This window comes from Mesoplodon mirus, assembly GCF_964341445.2.
Source record: "Mesoplodon mirus genome assembly, chromosome: 9".
Taxonomy (NCBI): domain Eukaryota; kingdom Metazoa; phylum Chordata; class Mammalia; order Artiodactyla; family Ziphiidae; genus Mesoplodon; species Mesoplodon mirus.
The window spans coordinates 46422065-46449055 of NC_138985.1; the positions used below are offsets into that span (position 1 = coordinate 46422065).

General features: G+C 34.7%; 1 protein-coding gene across 4 annotated transcripts in view; it reads left to right on the plus strand.

Annotated features, from left to right (window-relative positions):
* CRPPA (CDP-L-ribitol pyrophosphorylase A) overlaps nucleotides 1-26991 on the plus strand; it is a 299753-nt gene that overhangs the window by 111392 nt on the left and 161370 nt on the right. For all 4 annotated transcript variants that reach the window (XR_014295064.1, XM_082633141.1, XM_082633140.1 and 1 more), the window contains exon 6: nucleotides 24033-24130. Coding sequence is in view for 3 of the 4 variants with exons in the window: in XM_082633141.1 (XP_082489267.1) it covers nucleotides 24033-24130 (98 nt within the window). In the remaining variant the exon portion in view is untranslated. The remainder of the gene's footprint in view (nucleotides 1-24032; nucleotides 24131-26991) is intronic.

The window sequence follows — 26991 nt, forward strand, 5'->3', positions numbered from 1 at the left end:
AAAGGTACAATGTCTGGTGAATACAGTGGATGAATCCCAGCCAAGCTGTAACAGTTTTTGCCTGGTCATCAAAGAAACATGTGATCTTGCATTATCCTGATGGAAGATTACACGTTTTCTATTGACTAATTCTGGACACTTTTCATTGAGTGCTGCTTTCAGTTGGTCTAACTGGGAGCAGTACTTGTTGGAATTAATTGTTTGGTTTTCTGGAAGAAGCTCCTAATAGAGGACTCCTTTCCAATCCCACCATATACACAACATCACCTTCTTTGGATGAAAACCAGACTTTGGTGTGTTAGTTTCTGCTTTATAACAAAGTGAATCAGCTATACATATACATATATCCCCATATCTCTTCCCTCTTGTGTCTCCCTCCCTCCCACCCTCCCTATCCCATCCCTCTAGATGGTCACAAAGCACCAAGCTGATCTCCCTGTGCTATGCATTTGCCATCAAATTTATACATGAAAACAATTTTAAAAACGTTTAAGAACATTTTGGATTTCAGCATTGACTGTAACTTGGTGTGACCCTCTTTTAGGTTTGATTCAGTGAAGGTGGAAAGAATGTCTATTCTTTTTTCTATCCTCTGACATTGAGTTGAACCAAATTTATTGGTCTTTTTTCTTTAGAATCTAAGGAACATAAATTATGGGAATAGATGGTCTTTCCCTCCCACCTTAGCTCTCTACCTGCTTCCAGCACATGCATATTGAGCTCCAGTGTATATATCTATCTTTTTTCTTTTTTAAAATAGAGATGATATAATATTTGAATGTATGCACTTTCGTCACGGTTTAAAACCAGGACTTGCAGCACATGGCACTCATTCCAGGTACTTTATATGTTATTTCATTTGTTCTGTATAATGCTGTTAACATAGATGTTACTGCTCTGAATTTTGCAAGTGGGAAAACTGAAACTTAGTGAGATTAGGTACTTTCCTCTAGGTCACATAGCAAGAACAGGATCCACAATTTAATCTCCTTCTTCCTTCACCTTAAGCCTGACTCTATTCTGGGACATGGCCACTTTGCACTTCTGAGTCATGTCCCTACTCACATTGGCCACTAAAGTGGATACTGGATTCAATCTCTCTCTTTGGTGGGTACAGCAAATGGCTTATAAAATCCAGCCTGCCCAGTTCAGGTTCTGTTGGGTTAAAACCGTGTCTTCAGCTGGGAAGAATGATCACACAATTGATGCTGAAGATGTTATCTCCTAGTGCTGTGCTAAGCACACAGTAGTATTCTAGAGAGTGTGGGAGTGTGGGAAAAGCAGATAATATTGAAACAGCAGATTTCTAGACAAGACTAGAGAAAGAATAAAAATTAAAACTCGAAATCAGAATAAGAGTTTCAAAATGATGGTTTGGGTACTGTTTCTTTCATTTTTAAATTCTGGTAGTTTAACATTCATCACTGAGCCATAACAGTTTTTCCTCTTCTAGGATGGAACTTTTTTTCTTTGTGATATGAGTGCTTAGTATTCTGTAAGTTGTCTTTCCTGTGCTGCTTTTTTTTACTTCAATACCAATTATTGCTGGTCAACGTATTATATTCTGATGTAACTTTTTTTCTTGTTTACTAAGTGTTTTTCAAACTATAAAATATTTCTAGGATAAATGTCAAAACTTGTAAGAGGCTTTCGTATTCCCAGATTGACTTGTCATTGGAACAGCATGTATATTTTGGTCCTTCTTAATTTATGTTCGAGTCCATCTCTTTAGTAGGGGAATTTTGATGTAACTAACTTCAGGCAAGCTTTTGACGCTAAAATCCTCAAATTATGGTTTATAGCACGTCTCAAAATCTGACTTTTATTTTATGTTGTTAGATAAGTTTTATTTTTAAGCTTAATTTATTTTACTGTCAGTATATTTACGTGGATTTCCATTTATAGTGAACTGTTCAATAATAGGAAACATATATATATAAGTAGTACTCTCAGATTTCTTTTACAGTCTTTCACACACACAACTTTGAAAAATGTACAGTGAATCACAAATTTACTCTTATGTAAAACAAAGCATTTTTAATACTCCTTTTTCTGAGGTAGAGAATTGGATTCGGTCATTGTTCTTTAATGTTTAACTCTTTTAGGCTTCGGTGTGTGAAATTTAAAACATAAACTTTTCTAGGGAGTAGTGTGGTTAATTGGTGCAGCAACACTCTGGGTTGACTGACAGGTTTGTGAAGAGCCACTTAACAAAGAGATACTGTACTTTTGTCACATAAGCTGGTTGAGCCCACCCAAGCCTGCTCTGTGTACTCAGACCTACGCAAACTATTAAAATTGTTACAGCAGTAACATACTTTATCTAAATTTACATGTACCATGCAAACAGTTCCAAACCCACACTTGATTTACTATGCTGACCGTATCATAGCAAAAGGATCAATACTGTATGCTAAAATTTTCTAAGATGGAAAGCCCCTAAGGGACTTCTAAGTAAAACATTGCATTTATTTTCTACCATCATCTTTGATCACATATTTTAATATTTTTAATTTTCTGGCTGGAGTGTTTTAAAAATAATTGTATTTTGTTCTCTCCTGGTTATGATTGTACAAACCCAAGTAAGCTAGTACTGTAAAAAAGCCTCATGGTAGTTTATATAAAAATGGAAAAAATAGGTAACATTGATAATCATTTCATTTTTAACTGGCTTTAATTAAGATTACTTAAAATAGTTAATATTAATGTTCATATAAAAATTCATGTCTTTCTCCAGTCATTATGTAATGTTTTCCATTTGCTAAGAACTTTATTTTAAAGGAAATTGATTTCTCGGAAATACAGTAGTGCCTATTGGTTCAGAACTTTAGACTTTATTCTGAAAATAGATTTTTATTTTCAACATCATTGATACAGGTGATTTCTTTCAGTGTCAAGATTTATGCACAGTCAAGCTATAAATCCCCATATGCCTGCTTTTTATACAATTTTTTAAAGGAATTAAATCAGTAGGCAAGCAATTGAATTCTTTTCTGCTTATACATTGAAAGTAGCTGAATATACTTTTCAGTTGTCTCTGACTGAAAGGAATAAAATCAAATCACATGTGGATAAAACTGATTCAGTGTTCCTGAGATTTAGGAAGATTCATGGTGTTATAGTGTGTATTTTATGCATATGGAGAAACTAATGCCTTTGTTTTTTAGTGATCCTTTAATATCTTCACTTAAAACCATGGCATTTTAAGGTGCATAGCCTTTTCAAATCTCAAATTGAAAAGATGAGAAACTTTAAATCAGTTTTCTATATCTGTAGAACTCTATAGGTTTTTCTTCTCTGATGAGAAAAACTCATCAGGTTTTCCTTGCTAAAGAGCCAGTGATGATGCCATTTTATTATTAACCATGCTTTTTAGATAATGCAAAGCTAAGATTTACATGGAGACTGTAATTTTTGATGTGTCTGGCTATTGATGATGATACTTCATTTTCCAAATTTTCACATGAATACCATAACTTGTTTGTAAATACTACACTTTTTGTTCTTCACTCTCTTGAATAGCACTGCCATTGTATCTTATGTGACTCTGTATCGACATTTGTGTCAAGCTTTAATTAGTGAGAACAGGAAGGCTGCAATATGATTTAATAGCCATTTGTTTTCCTTGGACTCTTACTGGAAAAAAATGTAAATTAGAAAGTTAAATATTCGGGTCAAGATTAGAGAAAGTGGAGTTCACTTTTTTGTTTAACTTTATAATTTCCTTAATTTGTCATTAGTGAGATGCTAATTCAAGCATAAGCAAGTAAATCTGTCATGTTCAAAAACTTCTAAGGTCACAGTGAGGTATTAAGTAACTAGCTAAATAAGACTTAATAACAGACAAAAGCCAGCCAGTTAGGCTTAACTCTGATGTAGGTAGGAAAAAACAACAAAAATGCAAACATGACACTATTATGCTTTAAGTAATAATACAATACATTTTATAAATATCCTGATGAGTCACTAGCCTTAGAAAATTGCGTTTCCTTCAAACTTACTTCTCTTAACTAAGAAAGAATATATACTTTGAAAAGAAAAAAAAGTTTTGCATCATTTTCTTGGAAAACAGTAATATCCTTACATGTAAAAAGACATGCAGGAGACAAGATGTCACATGTCTGCTTCTTATTTTCAGTTGCAAGGTAAGAAACTTCACTTGGTATTCAGTGACTCATTTAAAAATGTGGTTAAGATCTGATATAAAACATCTTTAAAAAAAAAACTGCCTTCCCGATGTCCTCCAGGTAAAACATGTACAGTTGAGAAGAAAGCCAACTTACAGAAGACCACTTTGACCTTTTAATGTGGGTCTGTATTTCTTTCTCAAATCTCTAGTTACTATCCCTGTTGTCTACTTGTCCTGTAGTCATGGCTTGTTGACTGCTTCTCTTTGCTTGATGGCCTGCTGCCCTTACTGTTCTAAGAACTTCCTTTAGATAGGTGTTCAGAGAAACTTTAGGCATCTTACTACAGATGACACTGAGATGGGGATTTCAGTGCTCAACAGTGGTGATTCTGTTTGAGTCCTTTAAAATTGTTCATGTGAGACAGAAAATAGACTCTAAGATTGGCTTTTGATTCAATGAACTGAACAGGAGAATAGAAGATGACTGCCCCCACTTTGAATGGATTAGGACTTGACATCTTTCGGAAATGACTATTTCTGGATTTGATATAGTTGTTTCTTACTTAACTATGAACACAAAAATTTTGGCTCGAGGTCAATATAGTGGATGAGGCCTGATGGAATTCATCGTGTTAGATGTTTCTAAGAAAATGGAAAACTGGCTTTTGGATTTTTTGCCTACTTGCTTCTAGAACTAATCTAGTATTTAGGTTTACTTCTCTCTTCACCACCGTGTTTGAAAATTTTTTGTAAAATACAAATACCATCCTGAGCACTCCTGTGTCCCTACTCATGATTAATTGATGGAAGCATATGTCTAGGTATTCCTTGCTCCTTGTTAATGTGTCAGTGGGTTTATCACACAGTAAAGAGGAAGCTGTGCATGTTAGAGATTTTACATATTACTGTTTTGTGAAGTTAAATGAAGATTCCAAATTGCATCTGTTTTCTAACCCTTCAAGTAAGACCGGATACTTTATGTATACCAAGAGTTATAATATTCAAGGACAATTAGAGGAATTTTTAAAAGATGAGTATATTATAAATTAGATTTTGACCTCATTCGTTAACTTTGAGATTATACATTATGCCTCCTATATAGGACTTTAGTTAGAATAACACTGGAATTAAACACTTAGGAAAACACATTATGTATGAATATATTTTGTTAAACTGTATATCCTAACCAAAGGTGGCTAAGTTGTAGGTTGCGAAGCACGTTAAACTGGGGGATTGAAAGCTCTTAAAGAATTCCATTGTACTTACAACTAGATTGAAACTTGAGAAAATTTCAAAAGAGTTTGGCAGATGAAGCTGTGACACATTGAAAACTTGGGCATTCCGGATATCTATGCTAGGAGTCCTTTGATGCACCTCTGGGGTAGATGGTTGGAATTGTGTTAATGTTCTTCTCTGCTACTGTCAACTCCTGGGAGAGCAGAGAGAGAAGCGGAGGCAGAGGAGCATCCTCTGTTGGAAGGACCTCCATGTCTTTTCTCCTTCTTCCACTTGGAGTTAATAGTATGTAGCTGTAGCATTGAAGGGTCCTGCACAAGAGGACAGCTGACCTTCTGAGTTGTTGTCTCTACTTTATATCCTTATGAGCTTCAGTTAATGCTTAATTGGTTTTGGTATTGAGAGTGTTGTCTTCTCTAGTATTTTGTGATCTAGTGAACCAGCTGAGACTTATGTTACTTTCTAGGTCTCTAAGCATCTGATTTAGGGTTCTGTTGAAGAGTATTCTTAACTCTTGCCTGATTAAATATGTAAATGAGAGACAGTGTGATTTTGCTTTTGAAGTTTAAAGGTTTAGATGGTCTCTGCTTTTTTGGCATGAGGCGGACAACATTGTTAGGTAAGCAGCTGTCAACCACAACGTGGTCTTGTTATGTGACTAGGGAGTCATGGGAGGCATGTAACCAGGTACTTCATTTCTACCATGTTTCATTGACTCTAAGGTGCCATTGCTTGTAAGAAGCAATGTTATTTTTATACCATTGAGAAAAGAAAAATGCTGGCAATATACAATGCTGGCAACTACAATATAATGTTTTATTTTCACTTAGAAACTTATTAACATATTTATGAAATGAGCTCTTTTATGTTTATTTAGGCATATATTTTTATCACACTTGTTCATATGTAAAAAGACACAGGCAGAGTTCTGGCTCTGGGGAAGATGGAGCAAGCTCACTCCACTCTGTTTCTCCTAGCGAATGAATCTATATGGACAGAATACATAGAACAGCTGTTTGAGGCTTCAGAGTAAATAGTACAGGTGGATTAATGAGTAAGACCCAATTTTGAAGTACTACCTAACTGGCAGTGAATTATGTCAGGCTCTGTTATGTCCTGACCTGGGTCCAATGCAGCCCTGGGTCCATTGTCCAGAAGTGGGCATTGGAGTTGACAGACCTCCAAGAAAAGCCCCTTAATTCTGATCAGAGAAGCAGGAAAGGAATTTCCTAATGTTCAGAAAGTGAAGATATCTCCCCTTTTTTCTTTTCTCTCTCAGTGCTTTAATTCCCAAGCAATCATGTGGCAATAGTGGCATTGGAAATGGCATCAGTGGGGGCCCAGAGAAGCCTAAAATTCTGAGAGAAGTGAACATTCCTCTTTATCAGAGTTGCTATGATTCTAAGAGGTGGGATGACCACTGTTTCTGTTCTTAATTTCTCCTGTTGCTTACCTTTGGGCACAGGTGCAGTCATGGGAAATGTGTGCAAAATGGGATAAATAGGATCCCAGCTTTCTGGTAGGAGTGATGAAAAGGGATGCACTAAAGAAGTGGAATGTACAGGGAGAGGTTGGAGGTGAGAGAGGATATTACTCAAATGTACAGGATATGATCTGAGGTCAGTTAACATGCAGAGTCAGGAAAATCTAAACTCACATGGGAAAGGACAATTAATAGATACCCATGCTGAGGTGGCACAGATGTTGGAATTTTCTGAAAAATACTTTAAAGCACTGATTATAAAAATGCTGCAACAAGTAAGGGAAGATGCTCTTGAAAGATGAGAAGTCTCAGTGAAGGCATAGAGAAAATAAAGAAGAACCAAACAAAAATCTTAAAACTGAAAAAAAGAAGATAACCAAAATAAAAAACTTACTGGATGGGCTTAATAACAGAATGGAGATGGCAGAGTGCCACTGAAGTTAAAAATATATCATTGGAAGTTTTTCATTCTGAACTACAGAATGAAAAGAAATGGGGAAAAAAATTAACAGTACTCAGCATCTGTGGGAATGCAGCAGGTCATCTGAATCCTGGAAGCAGGGGAAAAAGTGCAGTACAGAAAAAAACATTTGAAGAAACTATGAGTAAAAACTTCCCAAATTTGACAAAAGACATAAAACTGCAGATTCAAGAAGCTCAGCTAACTGCACCATGATAACCCCAAAGATGTCCGTATCCAGATACTTACTTCATAAGCAAACTGCTGAAAACCAAGAAAAAATCTTGAAAGTAACCAGAGAGAAATGATGCATTGCTTATAAAGGAATGATAATTTGAATAACTGTAAATTTCTCATTAGAAAACATGGGAACCAGAAGAAAGTAGAATACGATTTTTAGAGTGCTAAAAACGAATATTATTAACTCAGTATTCTATATCCAGCAAAAAAAAGAAAAAAAAAAAGAAACATTACCCTTCAGGAATAAAGATAAAATAAAACAATTTCAGGTAATGGAATAAAAAAGATAATTTTGTTGCCAAAAGATGTACTCTAAAAGAATATCTCAACAGAGCCTTTCATACAAAGGAGATGATGCAAGAAGGAATCTAGGAACATCAGGAATTAAGGAAGAGCAACAGAATCAATAAATAGAATATACTCACATAATTCTCTTTACATTTTTAAACTATTTATAGGTTGAAAGCAAAGGTAATATTTTCTCATGAGTTTTTCTATGTATGAGACAGCTGCAATGTTGTAGATAAATAAGTGCAACATAAAAGCAGTAAGGTAAAGGGGCCTATAATACCATGGTTAGGTTTCTACATTTTACTTGCTGTGGTAAAATATTTTATGTAGACTCTAAAAGGTTAAATATGAATATTGAAATCCCTAGAGCAACCACTTAAAAAAACTATACAAAGAGATTCGATCAGAAACGCAAGAGTTAAAACCGAATACTAAAAACAAGTTTAAACCAGAAGAGAAAGGAGAAATAGAGGAACACAAAACAAAGGGAGAAAACAAAAATATTAATAATAAAATAAATAACCTAAATCCAAATATATCAGTAATTTCATTAAATGTCAGTGGTTTCGGCACACCAACTAAAAGATAAAGATTTCAGGATGGATATTAAGATTTGACCCAACTGTATGCTGCCTACAAGAGTTTACTTCCAACATAATGTTTTAAAGGTAGGTTACAAGTAAATAAAAGTAAAAGCACATACTATGTATTCACTAATCAAAAGAAAACTGGATGGCTATATTAATATGAAAGTAATAAAAAAGTACCTTACATAATAAAAGGATAAATTCACCAGAAAGACATAATTCTAAATGTATATCCATTTAACTGAAGAGCTTCAAAATATACTTAGCGTGAACTGACCAAAATGAAGGGAAAAATAGACAAATCAACAATTATAGCTGGAAACTGCAATATTTCTCTAAGTATTTGCTGGAATCAATAGAAGATCAATAAGGGTATAGAAAGAGTAAAGAGTACCACCAACTAACTTGATCTACTTTACACAAAACTTTCCACCCAGCAGTAGAAGAATAAACATTCCTTTCAAGTGCACCGAGAACATTCTCCAAGACAGAATGTACCCTGGGTAATAAAACACATATTAACAAATTTAGAGGAATTGAAAGCATGCAAAGTATGTTCTCTGACAATAATAGAAACAAACTAGAAATCGATAATAGGTATAAGAAAAACCTTCAAGCGCTTGGAAAATAAACATTAAATCATCTGTGTCCAAGAGAAAGTCTCAAGATAAATTAGAGAATATTTTGAACTTCAGTAAAATGACATGACACTTTGTAGAATGCTGCTAAAACAGTACCTAAATGCTTATATTAGAGATGAAGAAAGGTCTTGAATCAATGATCTGAGTAGCTGTGTTAAGGAACTAGAAATAGAGGAGCAGTGCAAACCCAAAGCAAGCAGTAGCAAGGAAATGATAAAGAGCAGAAATTAATGAAGTTGAAAACAAAATGTCAGAGACAAAAAACCTAAAGCTGGTTACCTGAAAGGATTAATAACACTAATAAACCTATCATGAGACTGCAAAAAGAAAGGAAGACACAACTGGAAATGTTACACAATTGTTGGTGGCAATGAAAATGGTACAGCTACACTGAAATGCTGTTGACAGTTCTTATAGCAAGAAAAACACATTTACTGTATGATCCAGCATCCCATTCCAATGCGTTTACCCTAGAGAAAGGAAGACTTACTTTCACACAGGAAACTGTATGTAACTGTTTATAGTAGTTCTGTTCATAATCATCAGAAGCATGGAACAATCCACATATCCTTCAGCGGATGAATCGGTGAACTGGTACATCTATACAATGGAATGCAACTCAAATGAATATATATGAATTGTCCATATACAAAATAACTTAATCTCAGAGGAATCATACTGAATGATCTCAAAAGGTTTGAGATCTCAACTGATCTCAGAAGGTTATGTTTTGAATTATTCCATTTATATGATTTAAAACAATTTAAATTTTATTTTAGAGCATAGTTGAGTAACCATGTTGTGTTAGTTTCAGGTGTACAGCAGTGATTCAGTTATGCATATACATGTATATATTATTTTTCAAATTATTTTCCCATTTAGGTTATTACAGAATATTGAGCAGAGTTCCATGTGCTATACAGTAGGTCCTTGTTGGTTATCTGTTTTATTTTTTGTCTTTTTATTTTTTTTATTATTTAAATTTAAAAAATTATTTTATGTTACAGTATAGTTGACTAGCAATAATATTCTTGGAGAGACAGAAATGTAGTAACAAGGAATAGATCAGAGTTTGCTTAGGCCAGGGAGCTGGGGAGGGGGTGAGTACAAAAAGATGGCATGAAGGATTGAACTGCTTTGTATTATGACTGTGGTGGTCGTTACACAAATCCGTAATGTTACAGTCATGGAAATGACCACCGTATACACAGAAAGGTAATTTTACTGAATGCTAATAGAGGTTAAGTGTATCTTTATAAGGCCCTGATGGGCAGCAATTCTATGACGCCATCCCTATTTCAGGGAAGTTATACAGAGGAAAAATGGAAGTTTCAATCAATGAAATATTAAGTACTTAAGTACTGAAAGTAATTAAGTACTGAAAGTTTTCCAGTTATTTCATTAAAAGCTACAAAAGAAGATTTCATTTTCACCCCAGAGTGATGTCATTTGCTCTTACATTCTGTTATGCCTTAACGTTTGGGAAAGGGGAATGCCCGAGCCTGTGGAGAATTCTCTTTACTCCATGAACCTGTGAGACTGTCGTTTGACGTGTATTACTCCAATAAAAAAAGGTAGGGAAACTCCTGGGTAAGATGCTGAATTGGGGAAGTATCTTATCTTCTTTACTGATTCTGTTAGCATGTGGAATGGTTGAGGGCCTTCACTCCAGACCAGGTTGCCCGGTATGAATCCTGGCTCCTGAGTTTACTAGCTGTATAATCCCAGGTGAGTCATTTGTATCATCATCTCTAATGAGGCCATTATGATTTTGCCGGCTAGATTTTGGTTAGAATTTAATATATGCTTTTTATAACACAGAATAATAATAATAATTGTCAGTCACTCACTGAGCAATAATCCAGTGGTTTGGCTGAGTTACTCTGGGCCTCAATTGTTTTTTACTTTAAAGGAGGCTAATATCTTCTATTTATTAGTAACATTGCATTGATTCATTAGAATTTAAAGGACTCCCTAAGATATTTTGAGCTCTTAAAGCCTAGAGCCTTATAAATAAAAATACCATTGCTCTTATTTTTTCATGTTATTGGTAGTTTTCCTCTAAGTTTAATTTTAAAACGTTTACTGATTGCTTTAATAGCATGTTACAGACCTTTTTGTATCCTTATGTGCTGTACTGAAGACCTAATTTTGTCCCCTTGATCATATATAAAGGTACTTTCTGAATGAAGTACAGATGAAAAGACTAGTGTATTTTCAGGTAATTTTTTTTTTTATTTCGTAAAACTTTTTATTGTCAAATAACCCACAGATACTGAAATCTAAAACTAATTTGTAGCTTAAAGAATAATGCACATGTTTGCATAACATCACCCAGATCATGAGGAGAACTTTGCCTCGTACCTCAGAAGCCCTTTCCTGTATTTTGTAGTGGCTAACCAGATTTTATAGCAATCTCCTCCTCATATTTCTTTTGAACTTTATCACTCAAATGTGCATCCCTCAACACTGCAGTTTGGTTGCGATAATTTTTTTAAACGACATGTAAAATCTCAACCTACAGGTTCCTTATCTCTTTATTTTGCTTGCACTTTTTCTTTTGCTGAATTTAGGCCATGTAACTTGTAGCTTTTCTTCTCTTTTGAATTTTGATGGGTACATATTTATGCATGGTACAGTTCTTTACATTTTTCTGTCATCTACAAAGTCATAGCTGGATCTAGAAGCTTGGTCAGATTTAGTTTCATCTTTTTTCTCAAGACTAGAGATGGTGTGAGTTTTTTGTTAGGAGACACCTAATGTCTGGTTACATAATTTTGTCATAATAGCAGACATTGATACTCAATGCCTGTATTGTTAAGAGGTTGTGTGGGTGGCTCAGAATCATGATATATATATTTGAATTCTATTCATTAGTTTTCAGGTGTTGAGGTATTTTCATAAATAAACTTTACTCACCTACTATTTACTTACCCAGTGGTACAGTTTATATGACAAAAATAAATGCTTGATTATTTTTCTTTATCAGTTTTCAAGCAAAAGAATCATCATTCGCTAAAGTTACCAATTATTTGGTGTGTGTGTTTCATAAAGATGAAATATTTCATAAGTTCATAATGGTACTTCCAATTCAATATTAAGTTGTATCTTACTTCCTGCACATTGAGAATCATGGTTCTCAAAGCTACAGGGAATAATAGAATTTGAATATTTTGTAAATATTCGTTCATTTTATTCAACAGTGCACACCCTAGGTCTCAAAGTGTCAATATTAATGCTATAAACCAATGTTATTTCCATAAAAGTTTAAACAATTTTTCCTACATATACTGTTCCAATTTACTCTCCCACTCCATTTTTTTTGTTTACACTGTATGTTTTCAGGTTGTATAGCTGTTATACACTGTCCTGTTTTAACTTTAGCTCTTATTTAGTCGCAGTTCTGCTAGTAACTCTGTTTTATGCTATTCATTGATAATTTTGTTCACATCTCTCTAGACTTTGGTTATCCGAAGCTTGAGCTCTGGTACCTTTCTTAGGAAAGTTTCCTGGGAAACTGTTCACTTAATTCACGTTGATAACTGCTTGTGCTTTATACTTGAAAGTTAGTTTTGCGGAATGTATAATCCTTGGCTCATATATTTTCCCTGGCATAACTTAAATATGTTCCTCTACTTTTCTTACATAAAGTCCTAAAGATTATCTCATTTTTATTCTGTTATCTGTTTCTGTTCTTTTTGTCTATGTGCCCAAAGGAATGATTTCTTTTATAAGTCTAGTAATTTTGCTAGAAAATGTCTTGGTATTGATTTTTATTGGTAAATATTTGCAGGTATTGATATGTGATGTACTTGTGTGTGTATGGGTGTTTGTGTATCATTTTTAGTAGTCTCTTTTTTCTTTATAGATTTCTATTATGTTTATGTTAGATCATCTTTACCTAACTTTAATATTTATTACTTTATATTGAATGTTTATTTAAAATTTTTATTTTTACCTTTTTCTCTTAAAGTATTATTTGTTAATTTTATGTGTGTGTCACTTCTAGTATAGTCTTCATTTCTTAAATGATCTTTTCTTCTATTTTAATCTCTTTTCTGAGTTCTGCAACCTAATTTGAGTTTTTAAAATTCCAAATCAAATGGTTGTTTCATGTGTTGTTTCATTAGCTCAGTGATTTTTAGCTTGTTTTGAAATAGATTACAGTTTTGATTTGTTTGATGGGCACATCTTTCTGGCATGTTCTCATTATTTTTAAAGGTGTTGTTCTGCTCCTTATTGTCTTTTTGCTTATAATAATTTTGTGTGGGGTTTGGCTTTGATATTTTTCCATTATTCATTTGGATGTGAAGTTAATTTTCTTGAATTTGAAGAAGACAGTTTTGACGATAGCTCAAAGATCTCCCTCTTTTGTTGCCTTCTTGTGGTGTCCACAAATGTGGAAGCACGATTCTAATATTTTTCTGGCTCTGTTCTCCTATCACACTTTCAGGTGGATCTTCTCTTTCTTTTGACTTTGGCTGCATTGGGTCTTCATTGCTGCACGCAGGCTTTCTCTACTTGCGGTGAGCGGGAGCTACTCTTAATTGTGGTGTGTGGGCTTCTCATTGTGGTGGCTTCTTTTGTTGCAGAGCATGGGCTCTAGGTGCGCGGGCTTCAGTAGTTGTGGCACAGGGGCCCAGTTGCTCCACGGCATGTGGGATCTTCCCAGACCAGGGCTCGAACCCGTGTTCCCTGCATTGGCAGGCGGATTCTTAACCACTGTGCCACCAGGGAAGCCCGTCCTGGGTAATTTTGATTCCACTTCCAAGTTCTCTTTTAGTTGGACCCTGTGCTGAAGGTGGTGTGTCAATTTTCACAGTATGTACACTTTTCTTTCAGACCTAACCAAGTTCTCTTGTATTAACCCCACAAAAAGTTATTTTCGTGGGTAGAACTCCTCCAGTTAGGGCTACTCTTCTTAAATTTTCAGTGACTATCTGTTGGGAAACTTAAAGGTTCTTCTATTAACCAATCTGTCAGACACCGTGTTTTACTGATCCCTCTACTTGTTCCCAGATAGAGTCCAGTATTTCAGGTCTTGCATCATTGTTCTTGGTTTGTTTTCATTTGGCTGCATCATGAGGGTTATGATGAAAGCTTTGTATATAAGTTTATTGAAAATGTTGTCCATGAGTTTTTGATTTTGTTATTCAATTTTGTTTTTATATGGGGATTCTTAGAAATTAAAAACTGCTCCTTTGCTGTCAATGCCACTTTTCAAGAATTCCCTTTTTTTTCTCTTTTAAATAAATAATTTTTAGTGTTGGTATTGAGCAGAATACTGCAAATGAATTGAGATGTTTCTTTCAAAAAATTCTCTTAATCATAGGTCACTTCGTGTGCATAATTAAATATTTTCTCCTTTCCATATGGAAACTAGTAAATGTATGTATATCTGTATATTCTCAAATGGAAGAGAAAATAACGTGTGTGTACATAGTAAAGTGAGTATGATTCTTAAATGTTAAGTCTACAAAACTTGGAGTTACGTTTTACTGAAGGCATTTTTTTAAGGCTGACCTTATTTTTTACTTTTTCTTCTAGAAAATAGAGATTTAAGATAAGTATTTTAGCCTCACTATTTCAAAGTTAGGAATGTTTTTATATTTAAAGTTATTTGTTTTGAAGCAAAATTGTTGCATTTTTTAATTTCCTTTCTCTGAAGTTAGATTCTCCTGATATAATTTCCTGATCTCTTTCTAGATATCTAGTTACTTCCTTATATTCACAAATTTGTTTTGCACCCTCTCCTAGAAAATGAGATATGAGATATAGTCTTTTATTCAACAATGCTAATTTTTATTCAACAAATTTTAGTTAAGAGAATTTGTATATTAGTTCATAACAGAGTACAAAAACTGGGTGGCCTAAACAACAGAAATTTATTTTCTCACAATTCTGGAGGCTGGAAGTCTAAGATAATGATTTTGTCAGGGTTGGATTTTTCTGACACTTTTCTGCTTGACTTGTGGATGGCCGTCTTCTACCTGTGTCTTCACAGAGTCTTCCCTCTGTGCATGTCTGTGTGTACATTTCTTCTTTTCATAAAGACACCAGTCATGTTGGATTAGAGCTCACCCTAGTGTCTTCATTTTAACTTGATTGGCTCTTAAAGTGCCTATCTCCAAATACAGCCACATTCTCAGAGACTGGGGTTTAGAACTCCAACATACACATTTTGAGGGGAACACAATTCACAACCTAACAGTGTTTTAGTTATGCTCGTAGCCCAGAGGTGGAAACTAATCAATGTTCAATACCTTCTTGGTGCCCTATGCTAAAACCTGGGGGTAATGTTGGGAAATTACAAGTTACGGAGTTAGGAGTTTGTGATTTTGTGGGAGAGAAAGACAAATAGATAATATAATCCAATGTAAAAACTATAATGAAAGTAAAATAAAAATGTAGAACAGTATGAGAGGGAACAATATCGTTTAGGATGCTAACTTCACATGGACTTGAGTTAGAAAGCTTAAAGTTCACAATTCATGGCAGTATGACCTTGGGCAATTTACTGGCTTTATAGCCTCACTTAACTCATCTGTAAAATGGGGAGAATAATTTCTCTCCTTGGTTGTTGTGATGATTAAATGAAATAATGTATAAAAGTATCTACCGCAGTAAAAAGCCAAAGCAATATTAGCAATAATTATAGAATGTCATGAGTACTAACTAATCAGAATGAATGCATTGACAACCAGAATGATTGCTGGCTGTAAGGAACTGATATGGCTCTGTTGGTGTGTACTGTCTGACCATCTGCTTTGCCAATAGACTTACTAGGGTCACGGTACATGTGGATTTCTTTCCACTTCTGAAACTACACTGAGGGACCTTTTCCCATGAACGCTCAAATTCAGCAATGCAGTGATTACCTGGATATAAGGAGAATCCTAGTTGTGTGGTTATACGTGTTTGAGAGAGATATCATTATGTATCAGAATTGGGGGTTTGGAGATGGGGGGTTCTGTAGTTTCACAAAATTCTTCCTGGTGGCTCTGTTCCTCCCTCCTTTTTTCTTCTCCTTTCACCAAAATACATCTAAAACATTTGCCTAGAGTTACTAATGCAGATGATGCTTGATGTAGTCCTTATTGGAGAATCAGACAAGAAAATGTGATGGCACTGCAGGCCGGGGGATCATGAACATTATTGCAAAGATCATGATGTGTCCAGGGAATTGTAGGTGGTATTATTTGGTGGCTGAATAATGAGGTGTAAAGCCCAACGTGTTGTGGGTGATTATATGTTGCCCTGTATAAAATATATGGAGGTGGGAATCCTCTGGTCATGACTTTAGAATTATGAGTCCACTGTTGAAGAATGCTTAAAATTTTTTGCCAGTGAATTAGAGTTCTCCAGAGAAACACAACAAATGAGATATATACACACACAATAAGGAATTGGCATACATGATTACAGATTATTAAGACTGACAAGTCCAAAATCTACAAAGCCAATGTCCCAATTCAAGTCCAAAGGCCAGCAGACTACTGTAGAATCAGGAAGAGCCTTGTTTCAGTTTGAAGGCTGTTATACAGGAGAATCATCTCTTACTTGGGGGGAGGGTAAATGTTTTCTTTTATTCAGGTCTTAAAATGATTAGATGAGGCCCACCCACGTTAGAGAGAGCAATCTGCTCTACTTAGTTTACAGATATAAATGTTAAACTCATCTAAAAATACCATGACAAATGCCCAAACTATGTTTGAGCAAATATCTGGGCACCCAGTGTCCCAGGCAAGTTGACATACAAAATTAATCATTATAGCCAGTAAAGTAAAATCAAGTTGCACGTTATTTATTTTTGGCATTATTATTAATTATTGGCAATCATACATATTCTTTGACCATTTAGAAGTTTTCATGCATGGGGATGAGGTATTAACTGAAAATTTTGAGCTTATTAATTAATGCTTACAGCTTTTAATTCTAACCTGTCGATTTCCAAGTTATGTTCCAGTTTGAATTTTATGTTGTCACTATGAGAGCTGTGCGACACTAGATATGATATATGAATGAAGTTATTCAGTGTAAATCAGAGTACTTTTTAAAAATGATTTTGAGGGGAGGGATGTACCCTAGTGGTTTAGATATCAGAATATTTCATCATGTGACACAGGTGTCTTTTAGAAAGATGTTTTAAACGCTGTTTAAAAGAGAGGGTAGTATGAAAACTAAAACTCAGAGAATAATATTAGTCATCAAGTTGACTGGTCAGGTATGATTTAAAGTTAATTTCAATGTTTGTCCATTTTATCCTTAGGTCTTTTTTGGGGCAAGAACAAAGAGTAGATTCTTGTGTTGGAGTTTTTATGATTCCAGGAAGTGAAATGACTTTATGGTTTTTCCCCAGTGCTATTGTTTTTATTTTAAACTCTAAATGTTTCTAAGAAGTGCTTTATTAGTAGTTATAACAGCAGATCAAGAATTCTAAAGACTTCTTTTTTCTTTTGATTTCATCATTAACCTCAAGGAAGTTGTTAAATACTTTGTTTGCATTGAGAAATAATAAGGATTAATCATATTAGTGATTGGAAAGTGTTTTGTGGTTCATGAAAAAAGTGAATTTTAAATAATGTGCCTTTTTTTTCCTTCTTCATGAGTTGGGGGATACTAGAATAACTGTGGAAGAAAGGAGGTTCAATTTATTTGAGCCCTGTTCCTACAGCTTACATTCTTTCCCATTTTGGCCCTCCATCTGCATGGTACAAGTACAGTTATGGCAGATGCCTGTTTTCGATGAAGATCTTAAATACATCAACATTTTCAGTTAAGCCTGTCAGTGCATGTTTGTGGAATCATTAATAGAAATCATGTAAGATGTTTCAGCCTAGGTCTAGTGGACAAACTAAGATATGAACGATTAGAGCTAGAAGGTATCCATTTTAGCTTCAGAGGATTTAAGTGATGGAAACAGGGGACTATTGATTACTCAAGATGTGTATTCCATTACTATATAAAACTATTGCATATTTGGTGAAACTTTGAAACTTGAAAAGCAGTGGGACAAAGCTGATAGGGATTGTTTATCACACTCTGAAATGTTAAGACCACAAGGCACCATTTGGAATTAGAGATGTGTTGTATTTTGGTAAGATAAAAGGAATCTTAACTTATATTCATAATGAATGTATATGACCATGATAGCATTTATTCTGTGAATATTTATTGGGGATATACTTGTACAAAGCATTCTGCATAACTTTACACATATTAATTCATGCAATCTTCATTAATCCTCATGTAGTATCTTTTATTATTCCCATGTCTCCTGTTTTTCTTTTAGATACTTATAAACTCCTTATAGAAAATTTGGCTTTACATAGTAATTATTAGTCTCTCATCTCGTTTCATACATGTAAAATGCTGTCAAAGTATGAATATACTATTTTCAGATACAGAATTTGTATAAGATTTTGAAAAATTGCATTTACCTCAATAATTTAAGAAATATTGGACACCCAAGAAGTGCCTCATACTTACAATTGAAATATAAACATTGCATTTTTTTCTTATAATATTGCCTTTAAAATATTGGGCACGAAATGTCTAAATTGTAAACTCCAGTGAACCATGCAGATCAGAGTAGGAGTTGGGGGGGTTTGGGTTTCTTTAAAAATTTCACACTGAAATATCAAAGGGAAATGAGTAACCCAACACATTTTTTTCTCACTAAATTCGTCATCCTTCAGTTGCCACAATATGGAGATGAGAGAAAACTACACAATTATCCCCAAATTATTATACTCAAAAAGACTTATACCATTTTGATGGGATTAATCAGTTATTGTAGGTAATTTTTATGTTTTTTTAAGATAGAGAAACCTTTTATAAACCTCACATTATAGAAAATCAGTGCAGTGAGTAAGCAGAGGTTTTCAACCTGGCTGAACATTAGTATCACTTTTGGAGCTTCAGAAAGTACAGGCAAGAATTTTGTTGGGTGAGTTATAAGCATATGTATTTTAAAAATATAAAGGCAAAACAAAAAGATACTGAGAGTTGATTCTTAAGTGCAGCCATGTTTGAGAACCAGTTGAACCTAGTTTAGACTTTAAATGACCTTAGCCAGATAGAAAATTTATCATTGTTGGTGCTAAATGATACTCATATGGACTGTAGACACTATTAGAAAGTGGCTAGTCTGGCACAGACTTCCATGTGGAATACAAGTAACTGGGAATTACAAGAAGTCAGCAGACAATACAGAAACCAACAAGATAAAAGATTGATTTTGTTCATTATTATGTTACGTTGTCTTGAATCTAGGTCCTTATTTATGTTTTGCTCAGTTGATCTTTAATGAACAGAATTAATTTTTTAATAAATTTATCCAGCTTTATTGAGATATAATTGATGTAAAACATTTTAAGTTTATAATATGATGGTTTGTTACATGTATATATTATGAAATGATTATCACAAAAAAGGTTAGGTAACAGATCTATCACCTCACGTAATTAAAAATTTAGAGAGATGAATTTTAAAGTCTTCTACTATTTATATGTGTGTATGTGTGTGTATATAAATCTATTTTTAATTGTATCTTATTTGTTTCTTGGGTTAGAATATTTTTTTATTTTAATATACTTTCAAACTTCAAAGATGCAACAATAGTACATATAACTTCCATCTGTCTTTTACCCAGATCACCAGTTCACTGATTTTTTACATTTTGCCCCATTTACTCTATCATTTCTTTATGTGTGAGCTCATTATCATTTCTTCTTGTGTATGTTCATGCTGTTTTTTGCTCTTTCTCTCTCTCTCTAGCTTTCTCTTTCTCTGTCTTATAGAATTGTGAGATACTTAGTGGGTGTTTTAATCTGTTAAATTTATGGCAACTTCTTGCACAATAGCAGACTAATAAGGACAATAAAATTAATAATCCATGAGTCAAATGAGAAATCACAGTGGAAACTAGAAGTGTATAAGGTGAGAAAAAAATGAATGAAATCTTTTAAATTGAAAGTGAAATAATTTAAACTGAAAAATATCACAATGTTTGATGTATAAATAAAGCTGTTATTAGAGGAAAATTTAGAGCCTTAAATGTTGATCCTTGAACAACATGGGGTTTGGAACCTGACCTTCCTCACAGTGTAAAATTTGTGGATAGCCTTACAGTTGGCCTTCTGTGTCCACAGTTTTGGATCTGTAGATTTAACCAATCACACTCATGTAGTACTGTACTATGTACGTATTGAAAAAAACAGGTGTAAGTGGACTCTCGCAGTTCGAACCTGTATTGTTCAAGGGTTGACTGTATTAGAATAAAAGGAAAGCACAAAAGCCCACTATTCTTTTTTTTGTAAGAAATTAGAAAAGAACAGTGAACTAAATCTATAGATAGTAGAATGAAGAAGATATTGAAGAAAATAGTAAACATTCATAAGTTAGAAGACAAGCATAAGAGAGAATCAACACAACTTTTATTTGAAAATGTTAATAAAATTGATAAAACCTTGGCAAAAGTGATGATGAAAAATACTGAAAGCTCAAATAATTATTATCAGAAATGAAAAAAGAGCATCAGTGATGATCCTATAGACATTGCAATGAGATGTGAGCAACTTTGTTCGTCAGCTTGGGCTGCCATAATGAAATACCATAGACTGGATGGCTTAAACAACAGGAATTTATTTCTCACAGTTCAGGTAGTTGGGAATTCCAAGTAAAGGTGCTAGCTGATTCATTTTCCAGATAAGGGCTCTCTTCTGGGCTTGCAGACAGCTACCTGCTTGCTGAATCCTCACATGGATGTGAGAGGAAGGTCTGGTGTCTTTTCCTCTTTTTATAAGGGCATTAATCCCATCATGTGGACTTCACCCTATGAGATGATCTTCACTTCATGATCTCATCTAAACCTAATTACCTCCAAGGACCCTACTTCCTAATACCATCACATTGAGGGGTTAAAGCTTCAACATGAATTTTGGGGGAACAGAAACATTCAGTCCATAGCTTTATGCTAATAGACTTAAATTTAGGTTAAATGAACACATTCATAGGCAAATACAACTAGGAAAAGTTGTTCGTCAGTTTAAGATATTGAATCTAATTAAAAACGCTACCACAAAGACAGTTGGCTTTTACTAGTGAATTTTACAAAACCATTGAAAAGAAGAAATAACACCAGTCATACACATTTCTTCAGAAAATAGGAAAAGAGAGAACTTTCCAACCCATTACCTGAAGGCAGTATAAATGTTTAATAAACCTCTGACAAGGACCTTGTAAGAGTAAAATTACAGGCTAATTTTTATCATGAACATAGAAGCAAAATTCTAAAGGTTGCATTATCAGATTAAAAAATTATGATTTGGAAAAAAGGAAATAAAATTTTGTTCACAATTGACATGTTTGTATATATAAAAAATTTGAAATAACTTGTAAACCCTTAGAATTTATAAGTGAATTTAGCAGTTACTAAATGCAAAGACTGTATAGAAGAAATTTTAAGATATTTTTATACATCAACAAGTAGAAAATGCAACTAAAGATATTATTTACAATAGATCAATAATGTTTTTTAGAAATTTAACAAAAGTTGCAAAAAGACTCTATACTGGAGGCTATAAAACACTGAGAAAAATTAAGGAAGATCTCAATAAATAGAGGAATATATTATGTTTATAATTGAAAGGCTTGCGATTTTAAAGATGTCATTTTTGTCTAAAAAGCAGGTGAGGGACTTCCCTGGCAGTCCAGTGGTGGGGACTCCGTGCTTCCACTGCAGGGGGCCCCGGTTCCATCCCTTAATAGGGGAACTAAGATCCCTCAAGCTGCGCACATGACCAAAATACTTATAAATAAATAAATAAATAAATAAATAGCAGGTGATTTTGTGCAAATTTATTGTAAAATTTATGTGGTAATGCAAAGATTCCCGAACAAAAAGCTATTTAGAACAGCTAACACATGGCAGAAAATTAATGCCAAATTGATTTTGAGTTACTTCATTTTATTTATACAGTTGATCTTTGGACAACATGGGTGTTAGAGGCACTGACCCTCACAAAATTGAAAATCCACATATAATTTATAGTCAGCCCTCCCTATCTGTGGGTTTAACCAACTGAGGATCATATAGCACTGTACTATTTCCTATTGAAAAAAATATGTGTATAAGTGGACACTTTGCAATTCAAACCCATGTTCAAGGGCTAACTGTATCTCAGTTTTGGAGGGGGATAATGTCAGTTTTAATTTATTGTTGATTTACATTTGATAGAGCTTGGAATTCTATAAAGAATATATGATATATGATGAAACAAGGAAGGGAAATCTGCATATGTTGTGTTTTGTTTTAAAAAGTATTGTTGGGCCTCCCTGGTGGCGCAGTGGTTGAGAGTCCGCCTGCCGATGCAGGGGATACGGGTTCGTGCCCCGGTCTGGGAGGATCCCATATGCCGCGGAGCGGCTGGGCCCGTGAGCCATGGCCGCTGGGCCTGCGCATCCGGAGCCTGTGCTCCGCAACGGGGGAGGCCACAACAGTGAGAGGCCCGCATACCGAAAAAAAAAAAAAAAAAAAAAGTATTGTTTATGCATTATTTAATAAATTAGAATTATTGTGGTGCCATCATATTATATATGTAGTAAATTACTTTGTACTTACACATTAAATTTTTTATTATAATGTTTCTGGTGTGTGTGAAAGAAGCATTTGGAAATGTAACTGGATTTTTGCTAGGACATTACAAAGTCCAAATTTCTCCAAATATTTAAGAGAATACAATACATACATTTGAATATCGGGTATGGCTCTTGGAACATATACTATTATTGATAAGTGGGAGGTAGGTAGTTAATGGTATTCCTGACGTTATTATTTTAAACGTTTTGGACTTCCCTTGTGGTCCAGTTGTCAAGACTCCACGCCTCCACATTTCCAATGCAGGGACATGGGTTTGATCTGTGGTTGGGAAACTAAGATCCCACATGCCATGTGGCGAGGCCAAACAAACCAAACCAAAACAAAACAAAAATCTCTCTTAGAATTAATACAATAGCTATGATTTATTGAAAAAGAAAAAAAAGTTTGGTCCTCCCCAGCTTTTTTTGGAAGAATCATTAACTATTGCTAGAACAGTGTTTCTAGAGAGCCTGTTATGTGGAGTTGCCAATGTAAGAAGCAGCTAGGTCCTAAGTTAAACTAACTTTTGGTTTGAGACTTCTATTTAAAATTAGGCTTTTAAAAAAATCCATGACATAATACCATGAAATGTGTTCTTAACTGGCAGCAGTATAGCCATTTCTTAGTATTTTAGATCCGTTTACTATAAAAGAGGACTGCACATATTTGGGGAGAGTGCATCCAGGGTTTACAAAGGTGAATATCACTATGTCATACGGCTTATGATTTTAAATTTTATAATCTCAAGCCTTCCAAATTTGAAGAAAATCTATTTTTGGCTATTTTCACTTGCTGTGGTAATAGCTAAACAGGCAAGAATTTAATTGAATTGACTGGAATGGCAAGGAAAATGCTGTGCATAGCCAGGGCACCAGGTGGCACAGTGAGCTGTACGCAGGAGACATCTTATGGCCTAACCAGAGGATCTGCCTGGGAGATGGGATTCCATCAGATTCTGGGAGATTCCTTGTACATGTGGAAGGATTGAATTCTTGAGCCAAGTAGCTGTCACCTGCAGTTACTGTCTTTAAATATATCCAAAGATCCTTATTTCTGTTGCTTACATGATGTCCTGTTTACCCACCCACAAAATGTTAAAGACATAGATTTACTGGCTTGGATGGTCAGTTGAGTCCAGGACATCTCTGTGCAGTCTAAGTCACTCCACTTGGCCTAAAGCCCACACCTCCCTATTCTTGTTCAATAGTTATGAACGGCGGGTTAGTATAGGTTTCAGCATACTAGGGCTTTGTTCCATATTCTGTTTGAAACATATTCTGTTCCATATTCTGTTTAAAAATTTTTTTTCTTTTTTTATCTCAGAAAGAATTTCACAACAAATTTGTGTAGTTATGGACACAAAAGAAGATGAAGAACATGTAGGTCATCGTCTTGAAGAAATGCTAAAAAATGAATTAAATGTAAGTATTCGAAGATCCAGTTTGATAAAATATATTTGATTGACACAGATTTTTATCATACAAAGATGCTTTCCTTGAGAAGGCATAAAAGTACTTGCAAGCTAATTTTCTTATTTTGCGGTAATGAAATCCTGTGTTTTGCCATCGCTTTTGACTTGAAATACAATTCGTTCCCCTTCTCCACTCCTCTTCTGGATTTCCTCCCTACCTTCGTTCTCCGACTTCTATTTCTCCTTTAAAATTCAGCGTCAGTGTGACTTCTTTAGAAAGCCCCCCACCCCCACCCCGACCCAGTGCACATGAGCCCCTGCATGAGGTTGACACTTGTCTTGAGAGCCACGGTGCCCAGCACATGCTAGATGCTTACTAAAGTTTGTTGAATACATGAAGAAAAGAAAGAGATTAAGAAGAGAGAGAGAAAAAAGAGAGAAACATATGCAAAAGATAGGATAATTATGATATTGAAGAAGTGAATGGATGTTCTTGCCCCCCCCCTTTTTTGAACTGATCCAATGTCCAGGTTAACCTCATATTTAATATTAGTGTTAAAGAAATGCAAGAAGTAGCCGTGAGTATGAAGAGGTGTATAGGAATTATTTACTACTTTTACCCCTAAGGACATCCATTATTTTTGTGACAATTTTGTGCTTTGAAATGTTTTGCTTGCCAAGCTGATTTTATTGTTTTCATCAGTTTCCTTGTTTTCATTAAAATGTGTAACTGCCTGGGTTTATGATCAACATGTCATGGCTTTTTAACAACATACATAATTCTAGTTGAAAGCAAAAGGAAAAAGTTTATTTTAGTAAGCTAGTTCTATCATGATAGCACAGTCAGTAAAGAGAACAGGCTCTGGTATCAGATTGCCAGTGCTCAGATGTCTGTTTTATTGCCTAATTTCCATATCTTAAATTGAAAATGTTAATAACATCTGCACTGTAAAGTTGTTGGAACAACTGAACTTTAAAAATGTATTTTAATGTGCTTAGAAAAGCATCTGCCGTACCGTAAGTTTGCAACAAATATGAACTGTAAGAGACTTAACCATGACATCTATTAACATCTCAACTCATCAGTTGAGTTGAAGGTGTGACAGTATTGAGTAGTAGATACTACGAGTTCCCAAATTTCAGTCCTGTATTAAATACATGAACTGTTAAATACATAGATTCCTGGAATGTGTAAATATTTAGTGAATCATCTGGGATAAGTTCTGGAATTTCAGTTTTTAACAAGCTCCCCGTGGTCGTTTTGATGGCAGTCAGTGCTAAATTCTACCAGTAGCATTTGGAGCAACAATCTAAAGCTGGAAAGAAATGGCAGCCACCTCAGCTGTCTCTTGGGTGTAAAGGATATACTACAATCTTCTTTTCCAAGTTGCCTTTATTTGTAGACTTTCTGAGTATTCCTCCTCTGTTGCTGGAATTTTTAGCACCTTGTTCTTTGCTTTCTATCTCAAATCCACCTGTTAAGAATCTGTTCCTAAGTTCTGTGCCCTAATTTCTCTGCTGCATCCTGCAGGATATTTAAATGTAGATAACTTCCCATTGTCTCACCTCGTGAGGCAACGTTTTGCCTGAAAAATAGTCTTCTACTCGTGGATAGTTTCATTCATGCTTTATCCATTCAGTGCAGAAGCCAATAAGATGGAACCCTGAAAGAGTGTTACTGGGACTTTGGCTATCAACCCTAGGTTTAGAGAGCTGAGTTCTACACTCTTGTTGAGCACCCAACTGATGCATCCTGTGTCACTTATTCCTTGGTCTTCCCAGTGTTAGATTCTACAAAGAGTCCTTTTTGTTACAATTATTATTATAGTCTCTTTTTGTTGCTACTTTTCCTGTATATGTTTGGTAATTATTGATCTAAAACAAATAGACTGCCAGATATTTCTTCAGCAAAGATAGGTTTTTTCAGGATAAACAGACAATTGAAATTTGGGGTCTGCAACCATGACAAGCCACATGCAAGTACCCCCATAGCAAGGGAAGGACACTTTTACAGAAAGAGCAAGGAAGTTGGGGGGGCTAGAGTACATAGATAGCCCATGGTTTCTATTTGCTGAGTCCTCGCCAGGAGAGAAGAGGACTGTTTCTTCTTGTTGGGCTCAGCTGTAGTCGCAGGGTGTGAGGGCTCCCCCTTCTGGTCTCCCAACTCTGTTTTTTCCAACTCTTTTAAGAGAGAAATTTGTTTATTCATTGTTTTGTGTGGTTTTTTCTAATTTTTATTAGAGTATAGTTGAGTTACAATGTTGTGTTACTTTCTGCTGTACAGCAAAGAGAATCAGTTATACATATACATATATCCACTCTTTTTTAGATTCTGTTCCCATATAGGCCATTACAGAGTATTGAGTAGGGTTCCCTGTGCTATACAATAGGTCCTTATTAGTTATCCATTTTATATATAGTCGTGTGTATATGTCAATCCCAATCTCCCAATTTATCCCTCCCCCCCTTTCCTCCTTGGTAACTATAAGTTCGTTTTCTGCATCTGTGACACTATTTCTGTTTTGTAAGTAAGTTCATTTGTACCATTTTTTAAGATTCCACATATAAGTGATATCATGATATTTGTCTTTCTCTGTCTGACGTACTTCACTCAGTATGATAATCTTGAGGTCCATCCACGTTGCTGCAAATGGCATTATTTCATTCTTTTTTATGGCTATGAATTCCATTATATATGCATATACCACATCTTTTTAATCCATTCATCTGTTGATGGACATTTAGGTTGCTTTCATGTCCTGGCTGTTGTATGTAGTACTGCAACGATACATTGGGTCCATGTATGTTTTCAAATCATTATTTAAATAATGATATGATGTGGAATTTAGGGATACACACAATGGTGTGTAA